At 44.8% G+C, this 17,921-nt stretch overlaps 1 protein-coding gene across 1 annotated transcript in view; it reads left to right on the plus strand.

Moving 5' to 3' along the window:
- The window catches only part of MXD4 (MAX dimerization protein 4), a 55,506-nt gene extending 39,034 nt beyond the window's left edge, over positions 1-16,472 (plus strand). The window contains exons 5-6 of the mRNA XM_043969769.1: positions 9,534-9,693; positions 11,255-16,472. Coding sequence (XP_043825704.1) covers positions 9,534-9,693; positions 11,255-11,403 — 309 coding nt within the window. The 3' untranslated portion in view covers positions 11,404-16,472. The remainder of the gene's footprint in view (positions 1-9,533; positions 9,694-11,254) is intronic.
- The last annotated feature ends 1,449 nt before the right edge of the window (positions 16,473-17,921 follow it).

Genomic DNA, 17,921 nt, shown 5'->3' on the forward strand with positions numbered 1-17,921 from the left:
GGAGGAGGTCAGATGATCTCAAGGAGCCAATACAATTGGACTAAAACATAGGTTTGCCCTAAGGAGATACTGTGATCTAAGACTGGTCTGGTAAATTGGAACTAGGTCACGAGAGACCTCAAATGCCAGGCCAAGCATCTTATTTGAGAGGCACAATGGAGGAGGGAGGTTTTTGAGTAGAGAAGTGACATGATCAGAGCCATACATTAGGAAGATAATTCTGTCTAAAGTGTGAAAGATGAATTAGGGAGGCTAGAGACCAGTGTCAAGGAGACCTGGTGGGAGGGTATTCCTGTGGTCCTGACAGATGGGAGTGAGCCCTGAACCACAGTGGTGGCAGCAACAGCAGTAGAGAAGAGGAGGAATACATCGGAGAGATATTAGAATGACAGAAGAGACAGGTTTGGGCAACTGAGGGAATTGAGAGGTGAGTCAAGGGGAGGAATTGAAAGATGACTTTGTGCCTAGGAGACAGAAAGAATTGTGATGTCATTAGCAGAAATGGGAACCTTGAGAAGCAGAGCAGGTCTGGGCAGAGGGTGGGCAGGGTTGGGTTGAGGGAAAATGATGAGGTAGGATTTTTACGTGTTGACTTGTTAGTTGTACATCTAGGTGGGGATGGCTACCAGGCAGCTGGGGTCAGGGTAAATGGAAGGTCTGACCCTTGGGCTCAAGGCATATTGAGCTGGCACAAGTAGAAGCATGACCCAAGAACAGTTCATGTGAAAGAGATCTTGGAGCACTGGCCTTGGATTCAGGAGGACCTGAGTTCAAATCTGGCCTCAGACACTTGACACTAGTTGTGTGACCCTGGGCAAGTCACTTAACCCTCATTGCCCTGCAGAAAAAACAAATAAACAAAAAAAAGAACTTGGGATCTTAGTGGACTGGGAGCTCTGTATGACTGAGTGATTCCATATGGAAGCCATAGATGCTAATGTGACCCGTGGCTGCATGGAGAGAATAAGGTTGTGGCCAAAGAAGGAGAGGGGCACCTTTTGTGTGGTCCCTGTCAGCCTGAATCTACACTATCAGGCGCCATATTTCAGTAAAGATACTGACAATTTGGAGAGTGCCCCAAGAAAAGAACTAGCTAGCATGGCAGAGGGACTGGAGACCATGGAGCCAGGTGAAGATTCACAATAACTGATAACTGAAGTTTGCAAAATCCTTTGCCTAGATTCATGCTCATATGACCCTCCCAGCAGCCTCGTGGGCCAGGCCCTGCCAATATTATTTATCCCTGATTTATAGATGAGGAAACAAGCTCTGAGAAGGCCAGTGACTTGTTCAGGGCCTCCCTACTAGTGAGAGTCTTTGTGTTTCCGTGTTTGGCACTGTAGCTGCTGCACCACATGGCCCAAAGCAAGCTGAAGGTCATTTTTGGATGTGGATAAATGAAAACTCAGAGGAGAGACATGGCAGCTAGTCTGCCAGTATTTGAAAGGCTGAGTTGTGTGTGGGGAAGGGAAAGATGAGACTTGTTCTGCTTAGCCCCAGGGGAACACTGAGTGGAATTTGCTTCAAAGTAAAAACTTCCTAAAAGGTAGAACTATCCAAACCTGGGGATGTGCTGCTTTGGGAGGGAGCAGGTACCCCTTCCCGGGGTTGGTGTGGGCTCAGGATGCCCATTCAATTGGCTTTCCATCCCTGTCCACATGGAGGCGCTGGGATACAGCCACACCTGACAGTTTAGCAATTGGTTGATAGCTTGTTGTTGTTTTTTTAAAGTGTGAGTGTGAATCTTGTCTCCCCAAAGGGACTAAAAACTTCATTAGGGCAGAGCCCAGCTCTCCTCCTTTTCTCTCTCCCAGACAGCAAACAGAGCTGAGCCCTGGGGGACAGATAGGTTGATTCATATGCTTAGCTCAGGTCTGGTCAGGTTTTTGAAGCCTGTATCCTGGACCTGATCTTGAGACAAGCTGTGTGATGTGACCACAAGCAGATCCTGTCCCTTCTCTCCAACATGGTTACTTTTATGAAAAACTGGTATAAAAATACAGCAGCTGCTTCTCGGGGTCCTTGGGAACTGTGGAGGTGCAGCGATGAGGGGTATATCTGACACACACAGAGAGTGGTTTGTGGTTTGCAAAGGGCTTTACAGAGAGTATCTCATTTGAGTCATACAGGGCCGGGATGTTATTGTCAACATCAGCAGCATCACTCCTCCTCCCTGCAGCTGCTGCAGTTCAGGCTCACCTGGCAGCCGTGGGGTCCGGGAACCCCAGGACTTAAGCTTTGCCTTTCCTGGGCCAATACTGACGGGACAGGAACTCTTGGGCCTTGGTGCTCTCCAGTGTCTTAATTGCTGGATGGCTGGGCGTGGAGGGGAAGGGAGGAGGTCAAGGAAGGGAGTAGAAAAGCTGACAGGCATCTCTTTGCTTCCCAGAGTGGCGGGCTCCACCCCAAGAGTTTGTTTGTCTCTTCAGAGCCTTTGATGCCCTGGCCTGAGCCAGCCAAGGGGCCCCCAAGCTGGGGGTGGAAAGAGGAGACTGTCTCTAGGGGGCAGAGGGTTAGGGGCAGGTCACTGCCTCCCTGCCAATGGGCAGGGCCAGGGAGCTTCAGTCAGAACATGCAGAATAGCTGTCCCTGTGCCCCTGCCCCAGGGAGCCCAGGGGGAGAAGTGCTGCAGCTCAGATGTCATGGATCTGAGGCGGCCTCTCCCTGACCCTGATCCCCTGTCCCAAGGAAAGAAGGCGCTCTTTGTGCCTGGCAGGTGGGGAGAGAGGCAGAGGAAAGAGAAAGAGGAAAGAAGTGCTGACTCGGATGGCCAAAGAGGCCATTGGGCTGTCCTCTCCTCTTCTGATTGCCTGAGAAAGAGCTAACACCAAGGCAAGCCCTCTTTTCCCCAGCCTTCAATCCCAACAGGGGGTCGTCCTGCCTTCACTTGAAGACCTCTAGTGAGGGGGAGCTTACTACCTACTGAAGTAGCTCATCTCTCTTTTGGATGGCTTTAATCATTGGGAAGTTTTCTGAGAATCCTTTGGCAGTCATGAAAGCAAAGGCTGGCTACCTAACTGCTTGGCCGGTATGTTAGTTATGGTAGAATCCTCACTACGTGGGCTAGACTAAAGCCTGGCCAAAGTGCATCCCAACTCTCAAATCCTGGGATTCTGTGGTGGGAGGGATAGAGGGAGGCAGAGAAGAGAAAGGATGCTAGGTCCAGGAATGGCCTTCTCAGGGATTCAAGTCCAGTTCTCTCTTTTTATAGAAATGAGACATGGGGAGAAATGACTTTTCCAAGGCCACAGAGTATGTAATAGAGCCAGAGATGGACATCAGTCATGCTTTGGTCCAGCTCATGTAGTGAGGATTCTGTAGAGTGTTTTCTATATTGGACCAACATTGCCTCATTCCAGGGGCAGCTAGGTGGTGCAGTGGATAAAGTACTGGCCCTGGATTCAGGAGGACCTGAGTTCAAATCCGACCTTAGACACTTGACATGTGTGATCCTGGGCAAGTCACTTAACCCTCATTGCCCACCCCCAAAAAACCTATGTTATTCCAGGTAGAAAAAAGAAAAAGAAAGGAGAAGAGTGAAGGCGAGTCTGTGTGGGCTTCTGATAATATCTGTCCTCCACCCATCCCATCCCTGGTGGAACTTTTGCCCAGGTGTTGGGGGAGGAGTGCGGAGGCCTGACTACCTTTTACCCTCCAGAGCTAGCCCTGAATGCTTGGAGACGTTGGAGAATGCCATCTTAAAATGAGCATGGGGTGCGGCCTGATCCAAAATGTGACTTGGGCATTGGAAGCATCCCCATGAGATTGTGGGGCAGCTTTAGGAGAAAGTCCTTATGGGATGTTGCATGGAAGACTGCCCACCCTGACTGGCCTTGATCAGACTCTGTCTGGGGGCGGGGGTCAGGGCCCGAGGCTGGCTGGGGATAGGGATGGGGATGGGGATGGGAAGGCTGTTTGCCCTTCGAGATCTTCTTCCTAGTATTTCAGGCCAAATGGGGCCACTATGCAGTGACTCCCTAAAGGACTTGGCCCCAGTCCATCTTCAGCCAAGAGATACACCCCCGAGCTGAGGATAGTCTGTGAGTGGGCCTGCACTTTGAGATTATCTGTGCCTTCTCCCTTAGAACCACAGACTGTCTAAGTTTATAGGGAATGTGGAGGTCACCTCAAACCAACCTCTCATTTCGAAGATGAGGATGCTGAGAGGATTAGTGTCTCATGTAATGTCACACAGCAAGTTAAAGTCCAGGTCAGGACTATAATCCAGGTCTCTTGAGTTTGAGCCCCCAACTCCTGTGCTGTCCCTTGTTGTCAATTGAGATGGTCAAGCCTGTGAACAAGTGCATGCATTTACAAAAAGGCATTTATCAGTGGGTGAACACCGTGTCTGGCATATAGTGGGTGCCTAAGAAATGTTCATTGACTGACTGCTAGGCACTGGGATGCAGATACAAAAGTGAAACAGCCCTTGCCTTCAAGGAGTTTACATTCTAATGCGAGAAGTGATGGCAGGCAGAGACTGCTCTTTCCCATAGCAGAGAGAATAGTGATGTGATTATTGTTCTCAGAGCAAGAGATGAAAAGAGCAGGAGTCTGGGGAGACCCAGGAGATTCCAAGTGGCAGAGCAGGAAGCCAGTTGATTGGCCAGAACCTGGTCTCCTGTGACCTTAGATTGTTAGAGCTAGAAGGAACCTCAGGAAAGATCAACTGGTCCAACCCCTTCGTTTATCAATTGTGAAACTGAAAGATCTGGGATTAAATGCCTACTCTGGTCCTGAAAACCTTGGCCTGGGTAACTAGCTCAGGAAAGGTCATTCAGTCAGGTCATCTCCTTTATAGCTAAGCCCCAGAGAGATTCCAGTGACTTGCACAAGATCACACAGAGTGATTAGTTGAGCTAAGATTTGAACCCAAGTCCTTTGACACCAAATCTAAGGCATTTTCCATTCCCCAAGGCAGCCTTAGTCTTTATGGAAGCTCTACTGGTCTTCACTCTTTTACAGTCACATAGAGACCCTCTCAGAAACCTTGATCCTGAGGTATGATAATGGACCCTCTACCCTCGGGGAACAGGGCTTGGGTTCCTTTTTGTTCAAAACTAGGCCCCTTGCCAGTGGCTCCTGGGCACAGACATTCAAATGACCTTCTTTAATATGTACTAAAAAATCAACTCCTGAGCAGTTCTATTGAACAGCTTAGTGGGTAGAAAAGCCCCTCAATTGGATGATCTGCCTAGGATTGACAGGCCCCTTCACCTTGGCTTGACCACAACCCTCTGGGCCTCAGCCTTCTCCTCCATAAGAGGGACTCTCAGGTCCCTTTCATCACCGAAATTCTGAGATCAATATTAACTGATTCAGTGTCTAAATTATAAAATATTTTAAAAGAAATGTAGCAGCTGTAGCAAGTTTGTACAACTAAGTTAGGCTAAAATCGTTGTCTGGTAGAACTTCTTAGGAATCATCCGGTAATGAGTAGGTTGGGAAAGTTTGTGATTAATATATATCATCTGTGCTTGACTTGGGTAGAATGGTAAGAACCCTGAATATTACTGAGAAAGTACCTTGGTCCAAATCCCAGTTTCTTTTACCTTTTAGCTATATAACTTTGAACAAGCTACTTAAGCATTCTGGGCCTCAGTTTCCTGGTCTGTAAAATGAGACCATTAGCTCTCTAATGACATTTCTGGTTATAAATCCTAGGACCCTAGGCCCTGAATTATTTTCTTAAGTAGACATTTCCTTTGCAGTCTTATTTTCACTATTAATGTCTTCAGTGGAACTTAACTTTATAATAATAATAATAATAACAAATCAGATCATTTCTATTTTTCAAAACAACCTTGTGAATCAAAGCTCAAGCATATTTTCTTTTTAAAAACTTACTCATACCTTTTGTTTTTCTATCACTTTAAATTTTTTGATTAAAAAATAAATACATTTTTAAAAGAATTGATATTTTTACATTTACTTATTTTTAAAAATTAAAGCAAGGTGATGGAAAAACAAAAAATAAGCAAATTTTTACAAAGAAAGACATACTTTATTTTTTTATCAGTTCAGATGAATTTATTTTTATTTTATTTATTTTTATTTTTTTAAATTAATAAAGTATTTTATTTTTTTCCGTTACATGTAAAGATAGTTCTCAACTTTTGTTTATACAAGCTTTACAATTTGAGATTTTTCTCCCTCCCTCCCCCCTCCCCTAGACAGCAGGTAATCTGATATAGGTTTTATATATATATATATATATATATATATATATACACACACACACACACACACATAATAACATTAAACATATTTCTGTGTTAGTCATGTTATAAGAGAAAAAATCAGAGCAATGATGAAAAACCTCAAAATAGAAAAAACAACAGCATCAAAAACAAAAGAAATAGTATGGTTCATTCAGCATCTATACTCTGCAGTTCTTTTTTTTTTTTTTCCCCTTGGATTTGGAGATCCTCTTCCATCACAAGTTCCCTGGAACTCTTCTGTGCCATTGCATTGGTGAGAAGAATATAGTCCATCACAGTAGATCAACACTCAATGTTGATGATACTGTGTACAAACATACTTTATTTTTATATGCATTTACAATCTATGACTTCCTCCTCCCCTTCCTTGAATAATGGAAGGAAGAAGAAAGGAAGGAAAGATCATCATAAATATGCATAACCCAGCAAAACAACGTCCCAATTGATTATGCATGGAAATGTATTTTTTTTTAAATTTTTCCTTTTAAGTTTATCACCTCTCTGGCAGGAGGTGAATGGCATGTTTCTTGTTCCATATTCTGAGTTCATTTATTATTGCATTGATTGGAATCCTATGGTCTTTCAAAGCAGTTTTTCTTTATGATGTTTTTGTCCTTGTAGAAAGCGTTCTCCTGGTTCTGCTCCCTTTTCTCTGCATCAGTTCATAGAGTTCTTCTCAGTTTCCCTAGGAAACTGGCCATTTTGTCATTTCTTATAGCATAGTAACATTCCATTCCATTCATATACCTTTATCTGTCTGAGCTCCTGGACACCAAAGAGCTGAGCTGCAATTAATGTCCATCCCCATGATCTCCATGCCCTTTGACGGTGCCCTCACGGCCATCCTCTATTCTCTTGGCTGTGCCTGTGTCAGATGGCATGGGGCCCTATGATCTAGCAATTGCAGGATGATTACAGTGGTATCACATTAGACATCCATGGGAACTGGGGTTTGAAGTCAGGCCTCCAGACTTGGAGAGGACTGTTCAAAACAAAGCAAGGCCACAGGCTAAGAGGAACCAAGGTATGAGGCAAGGCACTGAGGCAGGAACTTGGGCCCAGAGCAATGAGACCAGGGCCTCATAGGTCTGGGGCCCTACTAAGGCTGTGACACAAGAAACTTCATGAAGTAAGAGCCTGGTTATTCAGAAGACAGAACCAGGCTGGCTGCCCCAGGCACCACCCCCTCCACTCAACATTTTTCAGTGACTAGGAAAAGGTTTGCAGACTAAATTTGCAAATGACACGAAGCAGAGAGGAAAAGGTGAGAGAGCATTCCCCATGTGACCTTTGGCAAGTCACTTCCTCTATATCTGGGCTCTCATTTCCCTATTTGTAAGGGTATTGGCCAGGTAAGGGGTATTATGTAAAATAGTCTCTAAAAGGTTCAATATTCAATCACAACAGTATCACGATTGAAGAGATCTTGACAACATGGAGTGGTGTTCTGAAGCAACTTTTCATTAGGAATATAGGATTGAGGGGGCAGCTAGGTGTTGTTTTGCTGAATTATGCATGTTTATGATTTTTTGGGGGTGGGGCAATGAGGGTTAAGTGACTTGCTCAGGGTCACACAGCTAGTAAGTGTTTATGATGATCTTTCCTTCCTTTCTTCTTCCTTCCATTATTCAAGGAAGGGGAGGAGGAATATAGGATTGAGAGCTGATGTAGGGGCTTCTTCTGGTGCCATCATTTGTCCCAAGGGCCACTCCCTGATATGTCTGTTACCCTCAATTAAACCTCAGTTCCTGGTGTTGCTGACTGCAAACTGCTATGGCCCACTGTGTGAGAGTGTTTCATTTAATTTATTTTCTATTTTTAATAGTTTCAAAAAGATTTTTCTCAATTATGTGTAAAGATATTTTTTTAGTTCCAAATTTTTCTCTCCCCCTCCCTTCCCTCTCGCTCCCAAAGCCAGCAAGCAATTTGATATAGTTTATACATTACTATCATATTAAACATATTTCCACACTAATCAGAAGAAAAGGAAAAAAATTCAAGAAAGAGTAAACAAGGACAATAACAAAAAAGCAACAACAAAAGTGAAAATAGTATGCTTCCATCTGCATTCAGACACCATAGTTCTTTTTCTGAATGTGGAGAGCATTTTCCATCATGAGTCCTTTGGAATTATCTTGGATCATTGCATTGCTGAGAAGAGCTAAGTCTATCACAGTTGATTATCACACAATGTTGTTGATACTGTGTACAGTATTCTCCTGGTCCTGCTCATCTCACTTGGCATCAATTCATGTTTCATTTAGTTGAACACACACTTATTAAGTACTTACCATGTGCCAAGGCACTGGGCTAATACACCAGAAGTCCCTGCCTTTGAGGAGTTTATGGTTCTACAGTCTTCTCTGGGAACTCACAAATGGGGCTTTATTTGAGCCCAGGATTTCTGCCTTTTCTTCATTATTTCTTCATTATTGGACCTCCTTGCTCCAATGTATTTGTTCTGTACTTAGAAGATTCTTGTCAACACCCTAACACAAATGAGAGCTGTCAGTTCTTTGTACTCAGCTTTCGTCTGGGAAATGGTCTGACTTCCATCCATCTGATCTTTGTTTCTTTGGCTGGGAATGGAGAAGGGACATAGCTAGAGGTCATTCTATAAATTCTTTTTTTTTTTTTTTTTGGGTCAGGCACTGAGGGTTAAGTGACTTCCCCAGGGTCACGCAGCTAGTAAGTATCAAGTGTCTGAGGTCAGATTTGAACTCAGGTCCTCCTGAATCCAGGGCCAGTGCTCTAGCCACTGTACCACCTAGCTGCCCTTCATTGTAAATTCTTAATGTCCAGGCTTATGGATTGCACATGGAGAAAGTGAAGGAGAATGGACTGTGTTAGGGTGGGAGATGAGGAAGAGATTGTGCCAGGCATGAATTGTCCATGTTTTTGCCCATGGGTGGGGAATAGAGAAGGTGGAGGAGACAAGTTCTTGGTGCCAGATACCAAGGGTATTAAACCAAAATCTGGTGCTGCTGCTGCTGCTGCTGATGTGTTGCAGGGTGTTCTTAGGTAGGTTTCATCTGGGAAAACCATCATTTCTTTGTGGACCTTGCCCTTTCCCCTTTTGTTTCTGACTCTGAATTGCAAGTTGGCTCTCTCTTGTCTTCATAGAAGTCATGCTTCACTGCTTGACTTGCTCTTCCTGGGCCCAGGTGAGGGCCCTGAGCCTAGATCTTGGGCTGGTCCTGGGCTTGGGAGGTGGGCTTTGAGTTTGAGGCAGAGGGAGGTGTCACAGTCCAGCCCTGTGCCCCAGCTGACCTTTATCCTTTCATTTCTTCCCTCTGCTGGTGCTCACCTCAGAAATTGGAAGAACAGGACCGGAAAGCCCTGAACGTGAAGGAACAGCTGCAGCGTGAGCACCGCTACCTCAAACGCCGCCTGGAGCAGCTCTCGGTGCAGGGAATGGAACGTGTGCGCACTGACAGCACTGGCTCGACCATCTCCACGGACTCGGAGCAAGGTCAGTGTGTGTGCATGTGCACGTACATGTGCTTAGACTGGGCATAGACTGGGACCTCACCTGGCCTGGAGGCCTGTGCTAGAATTGCAGGAGCAATTGCTGGGCCAGGCAGGAGGGTCATCTGTACACATCCCCTTCCATGTGATCATAGTCATTCCCTCCCCCCGCCCAGATCTGTGATTTCATGAGTGTAGTCAGCTAGTTTTCTCTGCAGAGACTTCCTATGCTGCAGGAGAGAGCTGCCAGAGACACCTGCCCAGAGTCACAGTTTTCAACTTGGCTCTTCCTGACTTACTCCCATTTGCCTGATACCCTGTGTACTGATAATTCTCACAGGCATTCCTGCATCTCTTCTCCCTAGTGCCTTGTCAGGAATCACATGAAGGATGACAGTCATTGGCAGGAACCAAGATGAATAATAATGATTTGTAACTTGAAGGTTTCTAAAAAACTTAGGTCCACAATGGTCCAGGGAGGGACATAGTACAGGTGTTATCCTTATTGGACAGATGCAGGAACCAAGTCTTGGGAATAAAGGATTTTGACAAAGGTTGTGCAGCTAATAAGTGGTGGGGCCTTAGATTGAACCCTTGTTTTCTAGTGCATCTTCCCCACTCCCCCTTTGGCCCAGCATGCTTCCTGTTAAGCCAGTGGTTCTCAAGCTTTTTGGTCTCAGAACCCCTTTATCCTCTTAAAGGGTTCAACCAGACAGCCTGTGAGGCCATCCACAACATAAATTCAGAGGCTACTGCCTGCCTGGTGCAGTGGTTCTCAAAGTGTGGTCAGATCCTTTCAAGGACTCCACGAGGTCAAAACTATTTTCAGAATAATCCTAAGACTTCTCGGTATCTAGGATAGTAAATATCAATCGACATAACCTACATAAACAGAGGCATTTCCAGGAGGGGAACGATCCTCTGAATTTATGTTGTGGATGGCCTCACAGGCTGTCCGGTTCTCTCAGATGACTCCCTCACCAAAGTTCCTGGTATTGTTCTCAGTCAGCTGGGATGGAGGAACTGTTCTGGGTGTGACCTAGAGTGATTCTAGGCTCCACGTTTATCAGGCCTGGCCTGGCCTCCACCGAGCAAGTAGCACCCTGGGCAGTTGTCTGGAGGATGAGTCAGGAAAGGCTGGGGCAGGCTTCTCAGCTGGGAATGCCCCTTCTTCAGACAGTGGCCTGAAAGGGGCAATAGACAAGAGTCCTGGTTTTGGAGCCAGGGGATCTGAGGCCTGTCCAGTGTGGCTACTTACTACCTGTTTGACATGTCACCTTGACCCCAGAGACCCTCCTCATCTGTAAAATGGGACTCTTAGATGACGGGGATCTCTAAAGTCACTTCTGGTTAATTCTAAATACTGTGACTTTAGGCCGGTCACTTAACTTTTATGGACCTCATTTTCTTCATCTGCAAAATGAGAAATGTAGTCTAGATGATCTCGGAAGTTTCTGCTCTAAAGCCTGCGACTATAACTTCTAAGGCCTCTTGTGCTTTCGAGACTATGAATGTGACTCTCTCTTCCCACCCCTGTCCTTCTCTGTTATTTCCTCCCCACATAGAAGTGGACATTGAAGGAATGGAGTTCACCCCCGGGGAAATGGACAGTGTTGGGAGTGCCAGTGATGCCGATGACCACTACAGTTTGGGCAGCGGCTCCAGTGACAGCAGCTACTCCCATTCCCGCAGACTGTCGGGCCGGCTCTCGTAGGGCCCAAGCGAGCACCCCCGACCCCGTCCACCTCCGGAGCATCCAACTGAAGCACTTAGACCGATGGCTGATTCCACCCGTGTCCACTGCGGCTCTCCCAGGAAACTCCAACCACTGGCCTCTGCTGAAGAAGCGGGGGCTTTGAACCCCTGGTTCCCTGCCCTGGGACCACACCAAGTAGCTCTTGTCAACCCCGGTTTTTACTGCAGAGATCCGTGGTTAGGTACAGTTGTGACTTAAAGTTAGCTTGATGTAGCTGTAACTATAATTTTTTTTAAAAAGTCATAATCATTCCATTGAAGAAGTATTAAATGTAATTGCTGGAAACATGCATGACGGTGTAAGAAGTTTAATAAGAAACAAAAGCAAACCAAAAATCAGGAGAATGAAAGAAACCAAGAGAGACCCCTTGGAAATCTTGAAAAGTGACTGGACTTGTTGATGCTGGGATTGTGGGCCAGCTCCTCCCTGGGGGAGGGGAAGATGCCCCAACAGCACCTACTAGCCTATTAGTGTTCTGGAAGCTTTGTTTGCCCTTGAGAAATGATGAACAGTGGGTCATGGCCAACTTAAGCCAATGTAGTAGAGAGAGGTAGAACCCCCTCCTCTCAATCCCACCCTACTTTGATTCACTCTCTAAAATGAGGTTTGCTCTGAGGTCTCTCCCTATTCACTAGTGACCACTGTGCTTCAGACTGGGTGGATGGAAAGCCAGGTTGAAGAATGACTTCAGGTGGGATGTTGAGTCACCTTTGGCTTTGCGCATTCAGCATCCTATTGGCAGCAAAGCTCTCTTTTTGTCTGGTTGGCGGGGGCTGGGTGGCCTCGTGTGTGAGCTCCCAAAGAGACCCCTGGGGAGCAGCCCCACTTCCTTCCTGATATGGCTCTCGGCTAATCCTCCAGAGCTCGGAGACTCCGAGTTAGTGCCAGCTCTTGGAGACAGAGGCCTGGGGAAGGTGGGTAGGTCCCTTCTCTTTTCCTCTTTTTTTTTTTTTTTTTTTTTGCGGCCACTATCTTTGGTGGGAAAGGCCCAGCTCCTATTTCCAGTATTCTGTTAGAGGATGAGTAAAATCAGTTTTCTCCTTTTGCACACCATGTAACAGCATTTTTCTCCTCTTAAAAAATGCAAAAAAAAAAAAAGTTATGCTTAAAACAACCCAACTTATATAGCATTTGTCCAGCTTTTCCAAACATATTTACTTATGTTGTAGCAATACTATGAAGATGTATTTTTAATACAAATTCTGCTTAGTGAAGTCAGTAGGGCTTGGCTTGCTGGGTAAGAAAAAAATGGACCAGTCTTTGCATTAGTATTAGCAAAGGTCTTTTCAAAAAAACAAAAACAAAAACAAAAAAACAAAAAAAGAAAGAAAATGGCTCTAAACACTTTTAGATAAGTGGTTTTAGCAAGTGTAGTCTATATTTCCTGTAAGAGATTTTGTATTATATTTTCCTAAATGTTCTCATTTCCTTGCATTGGGAGGGAGTGGTGCAGACCCAGAGTCCCAGGGACTCTTCACCGTTGTCATATCGTGCCTTGGTGACTGTGTGTGTGTGTGTCCCTCTCTTGGCATTGTTCAAAAGACAGTGAAGCCTGGCCAGGTGAGTAAGTGGTTTCCTCTGTGGGCCTCCATGTGAGCGATCAGGTCTCCCTCAATCTCCCCTCCCAGGAATTAGCCAGGGCTGGGGACCTCTTCCTCTCCTCCTGCTGCATCCCTCTGCAGTGGGGATGGCGGGATGGGAGGGAGTGGAGGGATCCCTTTCTAGCTCCTTTTCTTAAGCGCACACACAGCCCTGTTATTGGAGTGGCTTATAAAGCTGGGATCTCTGTGAGACAGAAACTCATTGGCTTCTGAAACAAGAGCACATTACTGTACTGTATCACATCCTAGAACTTGTCACGGTGCTGCCATCTTGGATTTATTTTTTTGTAGTGTTTGAGCAGTCCTTAGAATATTGACCCTTAGTCCTCAAACAAAGACCCAGCTGTTCATTCAGCACCCAACGTACGTGTCCTCCCATTGCTCTTACAGTACAGGATGTAGAAACCTGAAGACATTTTATGGCAGCTTTTTTTTTTTTTTTGGAGGGGTGGTGCCTCGTTGCACTCTTACCACAGGGGAATCTTGATAACAAGGGAAAGGTCCCCTTTGAGTTATGTAACCTGACTCATAGGCACCCCTTCCATCAGTTCGGGAGGAAGGGCTCTGGGTCATCAACTTTGGCAGCTGATTCTGAAAACCATTAACCTTTTCTGTGATGCAGGTTTTGGTATTATGTTCAATATACCTTGCAGATGACTAAAATTCTCTTTTGTCAGGGGAAAAAATACACAGCAATAGACTTATATTGTGGGTAGCTGAGAAACAGCAAAACTTTACTAGCTCCTTTGGTGCCTCTATAACTAATTTCCTAATCATGGAAACAAAATCATGAGTTTACTTCAAGTAACATGCATGACTGTTAGGCAGGTCATCCACAGTGAGGTTTGGATCAACTGTTGCTGTTCATTCGTTCTATAATGAGCATGCTCCTGAATTGTAAAGTGTTTCCTTTCCTGAGACCCTCTTGCACAGAACCTGCTAATAAATGAAAATTTTAAATTAACAGAAGGATGGGTGAGATTTTAAAAAAATGAATGTGATTGTTATTGAATGAGAATTTGAAATATTTCCTTCTCTGTGTCCCTTCCACACACATCCCCTCTGCCCCCAACAAGAATGTGTAGACACTGATGCAGAGAGATCTCGCAAACCCAATTGTCCTGGCTTTATCAATACTTCACAAATACTGCCAAGCCAGGAAGACAGAGTTGCGAGAGTGTCTCTCTCCCCTCCTACTCATTTCTCTCTTAATGCCCAGCTGGTTCCCAAAGAGAGAGAGAGAGAGAATTCCAAAGCTTCTCAATCCAAGCCCATCCTGTAGTCACCAGGTCATAGCAGGGCACAGCAAATGTGGAGCAGAAATTGTTTTTCCCCCTTTGGAAGCTGGTTATTAATTTGGGCAACCCCTTGCCCTGCCATGATTTGGCAACTGGGGTTCCCCCAACTTTTTTGTTGTTTGGATTTCTAACATTTTTGCTTAGCAATGGTATGGAGGTGGTGGGTCCAATAGACAGACAATTCAGGAGTGATTCTGTCTTGTTGGGCTTAGAATTTTCTAGAAATAATTTTAATTATAAAAGAATACATTAGTCTGGCATTTGAAAATTGAATGTAACTGATTACATACCCTCTCTCTCCCCTTTGCCCATATTTTCAAGTGTTGTTTACCACTCACTATTTGTGTGACTTTGGGAAACTCATTCCACTTCTAGGGTTTAGCTGTCTCATCTGTAAAACTGAGGACTCCATGCCCTCAAAGGTTCCTTCCAGTTTGACAACCCTCTGACCCCTTGTCTCTTTCTGCCATCTGGTCCCCAGAAGCAGGGATGGCCTGCGGGAAGTGTAGCTTGGCCTCAAATACAGCAGTTGAATTATACCAGGACACTTTCCTCCAAAGGTCTGTCAATACCTGGGTTAACCAGCACAGGAGAGGAAGCCCTGTTGGCTGTAAGGGTCTTGGGGTTCCATAGCCCAAACCATCCCTTACATAACACTCTGGAAATGAGTGGGCTCAAAAAAAATTGGTTGCCATTTGCACAAATGCTAGGAAAAGGCATGATTGCCAAGACAGTGATTGTCAGTGTAACCCCAACTTCTCTGAATAGTTTTGTGACATGGCTGCAAACTCACTTTAGTAAAATATACAGGTGCTCAGGATACAGAATTTTCAGATTTGATCATGAATCATGACTGCATTAATTTTTTTTTCTTTCTGGTCAGTTTTTACCAAATCCATTTATCTTAATCAATGAACCAAATTATAAAGCCATGTGTAAGAACACAGAGGGATTAAGATCCTCCCATGCTCACCTCTCTTACCCACATGAAAGGATGCCTGGGCACACAGTGAACAAGGAGGCTGAGCAGACAGTGCCGTAGGGCAGGTCTCACTGCCCTCAGCATAGTCTGTGCTTACTCAGAGTGTTCCATTTTTCTGGTTTCCTTAATCACCACCTACTATCGTCTTCTTCCAATATATTTTCTCTGGGTAAAATAGAAATTCCCCCAGTCACCCAAGCTGCAATCCAGAGAGAGAGAGCACTTGCCATTGCACAGACATCTAGATCTCAAACATCAGTGAAGGAAGTGCCTCAGATGTGGTCTTCTTTAGGGAACCTCTTCCCAAGGTGGATTTTGGAGTGCGTTAGTGTGATAATATAGGACTCATCCTTTCCCATCTTTTCAGAGCAGACTAGGAGAGAGGAAACAACATCTCACTTTTATGTTTTTAAAGTGGTCCCTTTTAAAAGGAGGTTCATGGTCAGTATAAAATCTAGTTTGCTCCATTATCCAATCTGGGTACCCTTTTTCTGGCTACTCTTCTTACAAAGGGGACCAGGGTCCAGGGACAAAGAAAGTTCATGGCTAGTGTGTCTCCATTAGGTTGAACTAGATTAACTCTTAGGGCCCTGTCAGCTCCAAAGTCTTGGGTTTCTATGTGAGAGATACAGAAAATCACCTCCCAGTAGAGACAAGAAGCTTGGGAATGGAAACTCTCAAGAGACCATCATTGGCTAGCTTGGTTAGCTAAAGGATATCCTTGCAGACCCCTACCCCACAGCTATGTGAAGGGTCCTGGACCAGCAGTCCTTCATCCTCCAAAACTGTACAGTCTCATATATATATATATATAAAGGAGGCCAAAAGAAATCATCACTGAGGCTTCTCAATGGAGAGAGGGGCCGTGTTGATGAAGGAGCCACACCAGAGGTGCTGTGTGGAGTGGGGGGGAAAAGGGGAATCACTTGACTGGGCATTTCTTGAGGTGCCCTGGGCAGGTTCTGTGCCAGAGATATTTTGAATATGTAACTGAGAAGGAACGCTTTGTAGGTGGCAAGATGTATTATATTGTAAAGATTCATTTGTACACACGTTCCTGGTGCTTGCTGCTGCTGGTGGCTCCACCAAAGGTATTGTGTTGTATCTGTCTTTCATTGTAATATAAATACAAATTTTTATACCTCATGTACCTGTGCTGGTTTCCAGTATTTATTTCTTTCTCCTTTGTTTTCTTTCATCTGATCTCCTCCCCTTGTTTCCCCAGTCATCTCATACCCAGGCCTGCAGGAGATATTTTCATGCCCAAGAGGTCTTAACTATTTTTATGTGTCATGGATGCCACTGGCAGTTTGGCAAAGCCTATGGACCTCTTCTCCCAGTAATGTTTTCGAATGCATAAAACAGGGTTTTAGAAAAAAATCATTAATACCAAAATAATCATCAGATTATTTTAAAAAACGAATCCACACAGCTCCAGATGAAGAGTCCCCTTGCTAAGGGCACTTAGAAAGTTCCAGGGCCTCAAAGATTGGTCCTCATTGTTCAGTAAAACCACGTGGAGGAAAATTAATTCATCTTCCAGCTTAAATCAAGTTCTCTAAGGAACCTGTCTCTGTTGGACAGTGTCATAACCAAATTCTAATTATTCCATTCCGTTCAGCCAGACAAACATTAAGCACCCACTGTCTACAAGGTGGCATCGAGGATACAAAACCAAGAATGAAAGAATCCCTGTTTTGTTTTCTTTTTTTTGTTTGTTTTGAGTGGGGCAGTGAGGGTTAAGTGACTTGCCAGGGTCACACAGCTAGTAAATGTCAATCCCTGTTTTTAAAAAACTTACATTCTATATCTGGAAATACTGAGATACTATTGGGTATAAAGTACACTAAAACTCTGACTTCTATACTTGAGAGTGGCTCACCCCACAATATGTTTGAATGCATATTGGAGATAAAGATAACACTGTCAATAAGAACAACACTTGGGGCAGCTAGATGGCGCAGTGGATAAAGCACTGGCCCTGGATTCAGGAGTACCTGAGTTCAAATCTGGCCTCAGACACTTAACACTTACTAGCTGTGTGACCCTGGGTAAGTCACTTAACCTCAATTGCCCCACCAAAAAAAAATTAATTAAAAAAAAGAACAACACTTAACATGCTGTCCTCCACATCTCTGGGATGGTGCTTTTAAGAACATACACACAAGCTCAGTTCATTCTCACAGAGCAGATACTATTGTGGCACAGTGGGATTTAGAGTCAGAGTGTAAGATACATGAACCTTCATGAAGTTGAGAGTCTAGAACAAAGATAAATATAATGCAGTTGATTTGAATGTTAGCTTGAACCCTGGACCAGATGGTTTGTTTCTAAGGGTCCTTCCTGCTTCCATCCAGTTTTGCAGAGGAAATACTTCTGCGCAGAGAGCCTGTCCTGATGACATCTGGCTGTGACTTGCCTATTACTCAAATGATGAATTAATGAGAATAAGGACTTAGATCGAATGTACTGCCTTCCGGGGGCGGGGGGGGGCCCTCCCCCTTCTTTCCACCATACTACCACTGCCTCTGCTATTCCTTCTGCTGTTTGCTATTCAAAGTGAAAACTGACATTTTCTACCCTTTGAATGAAGCA

This window comes from Dromiciops gliroides, chromosome 6 (assembly GCF_019393635.1).
Source record: "Dromiciops gliroides isolate mDroGli1 chromosome 6, mDroGli1.pri, whole genome shotgun sequence".
NCBI classification, from domain to species: Eukaryota; Metazoa; Chordata; class Mammalia; order Microbiotheria; family Microbiotheriidae; genus Dromiciops; species Dromiciops gliroides.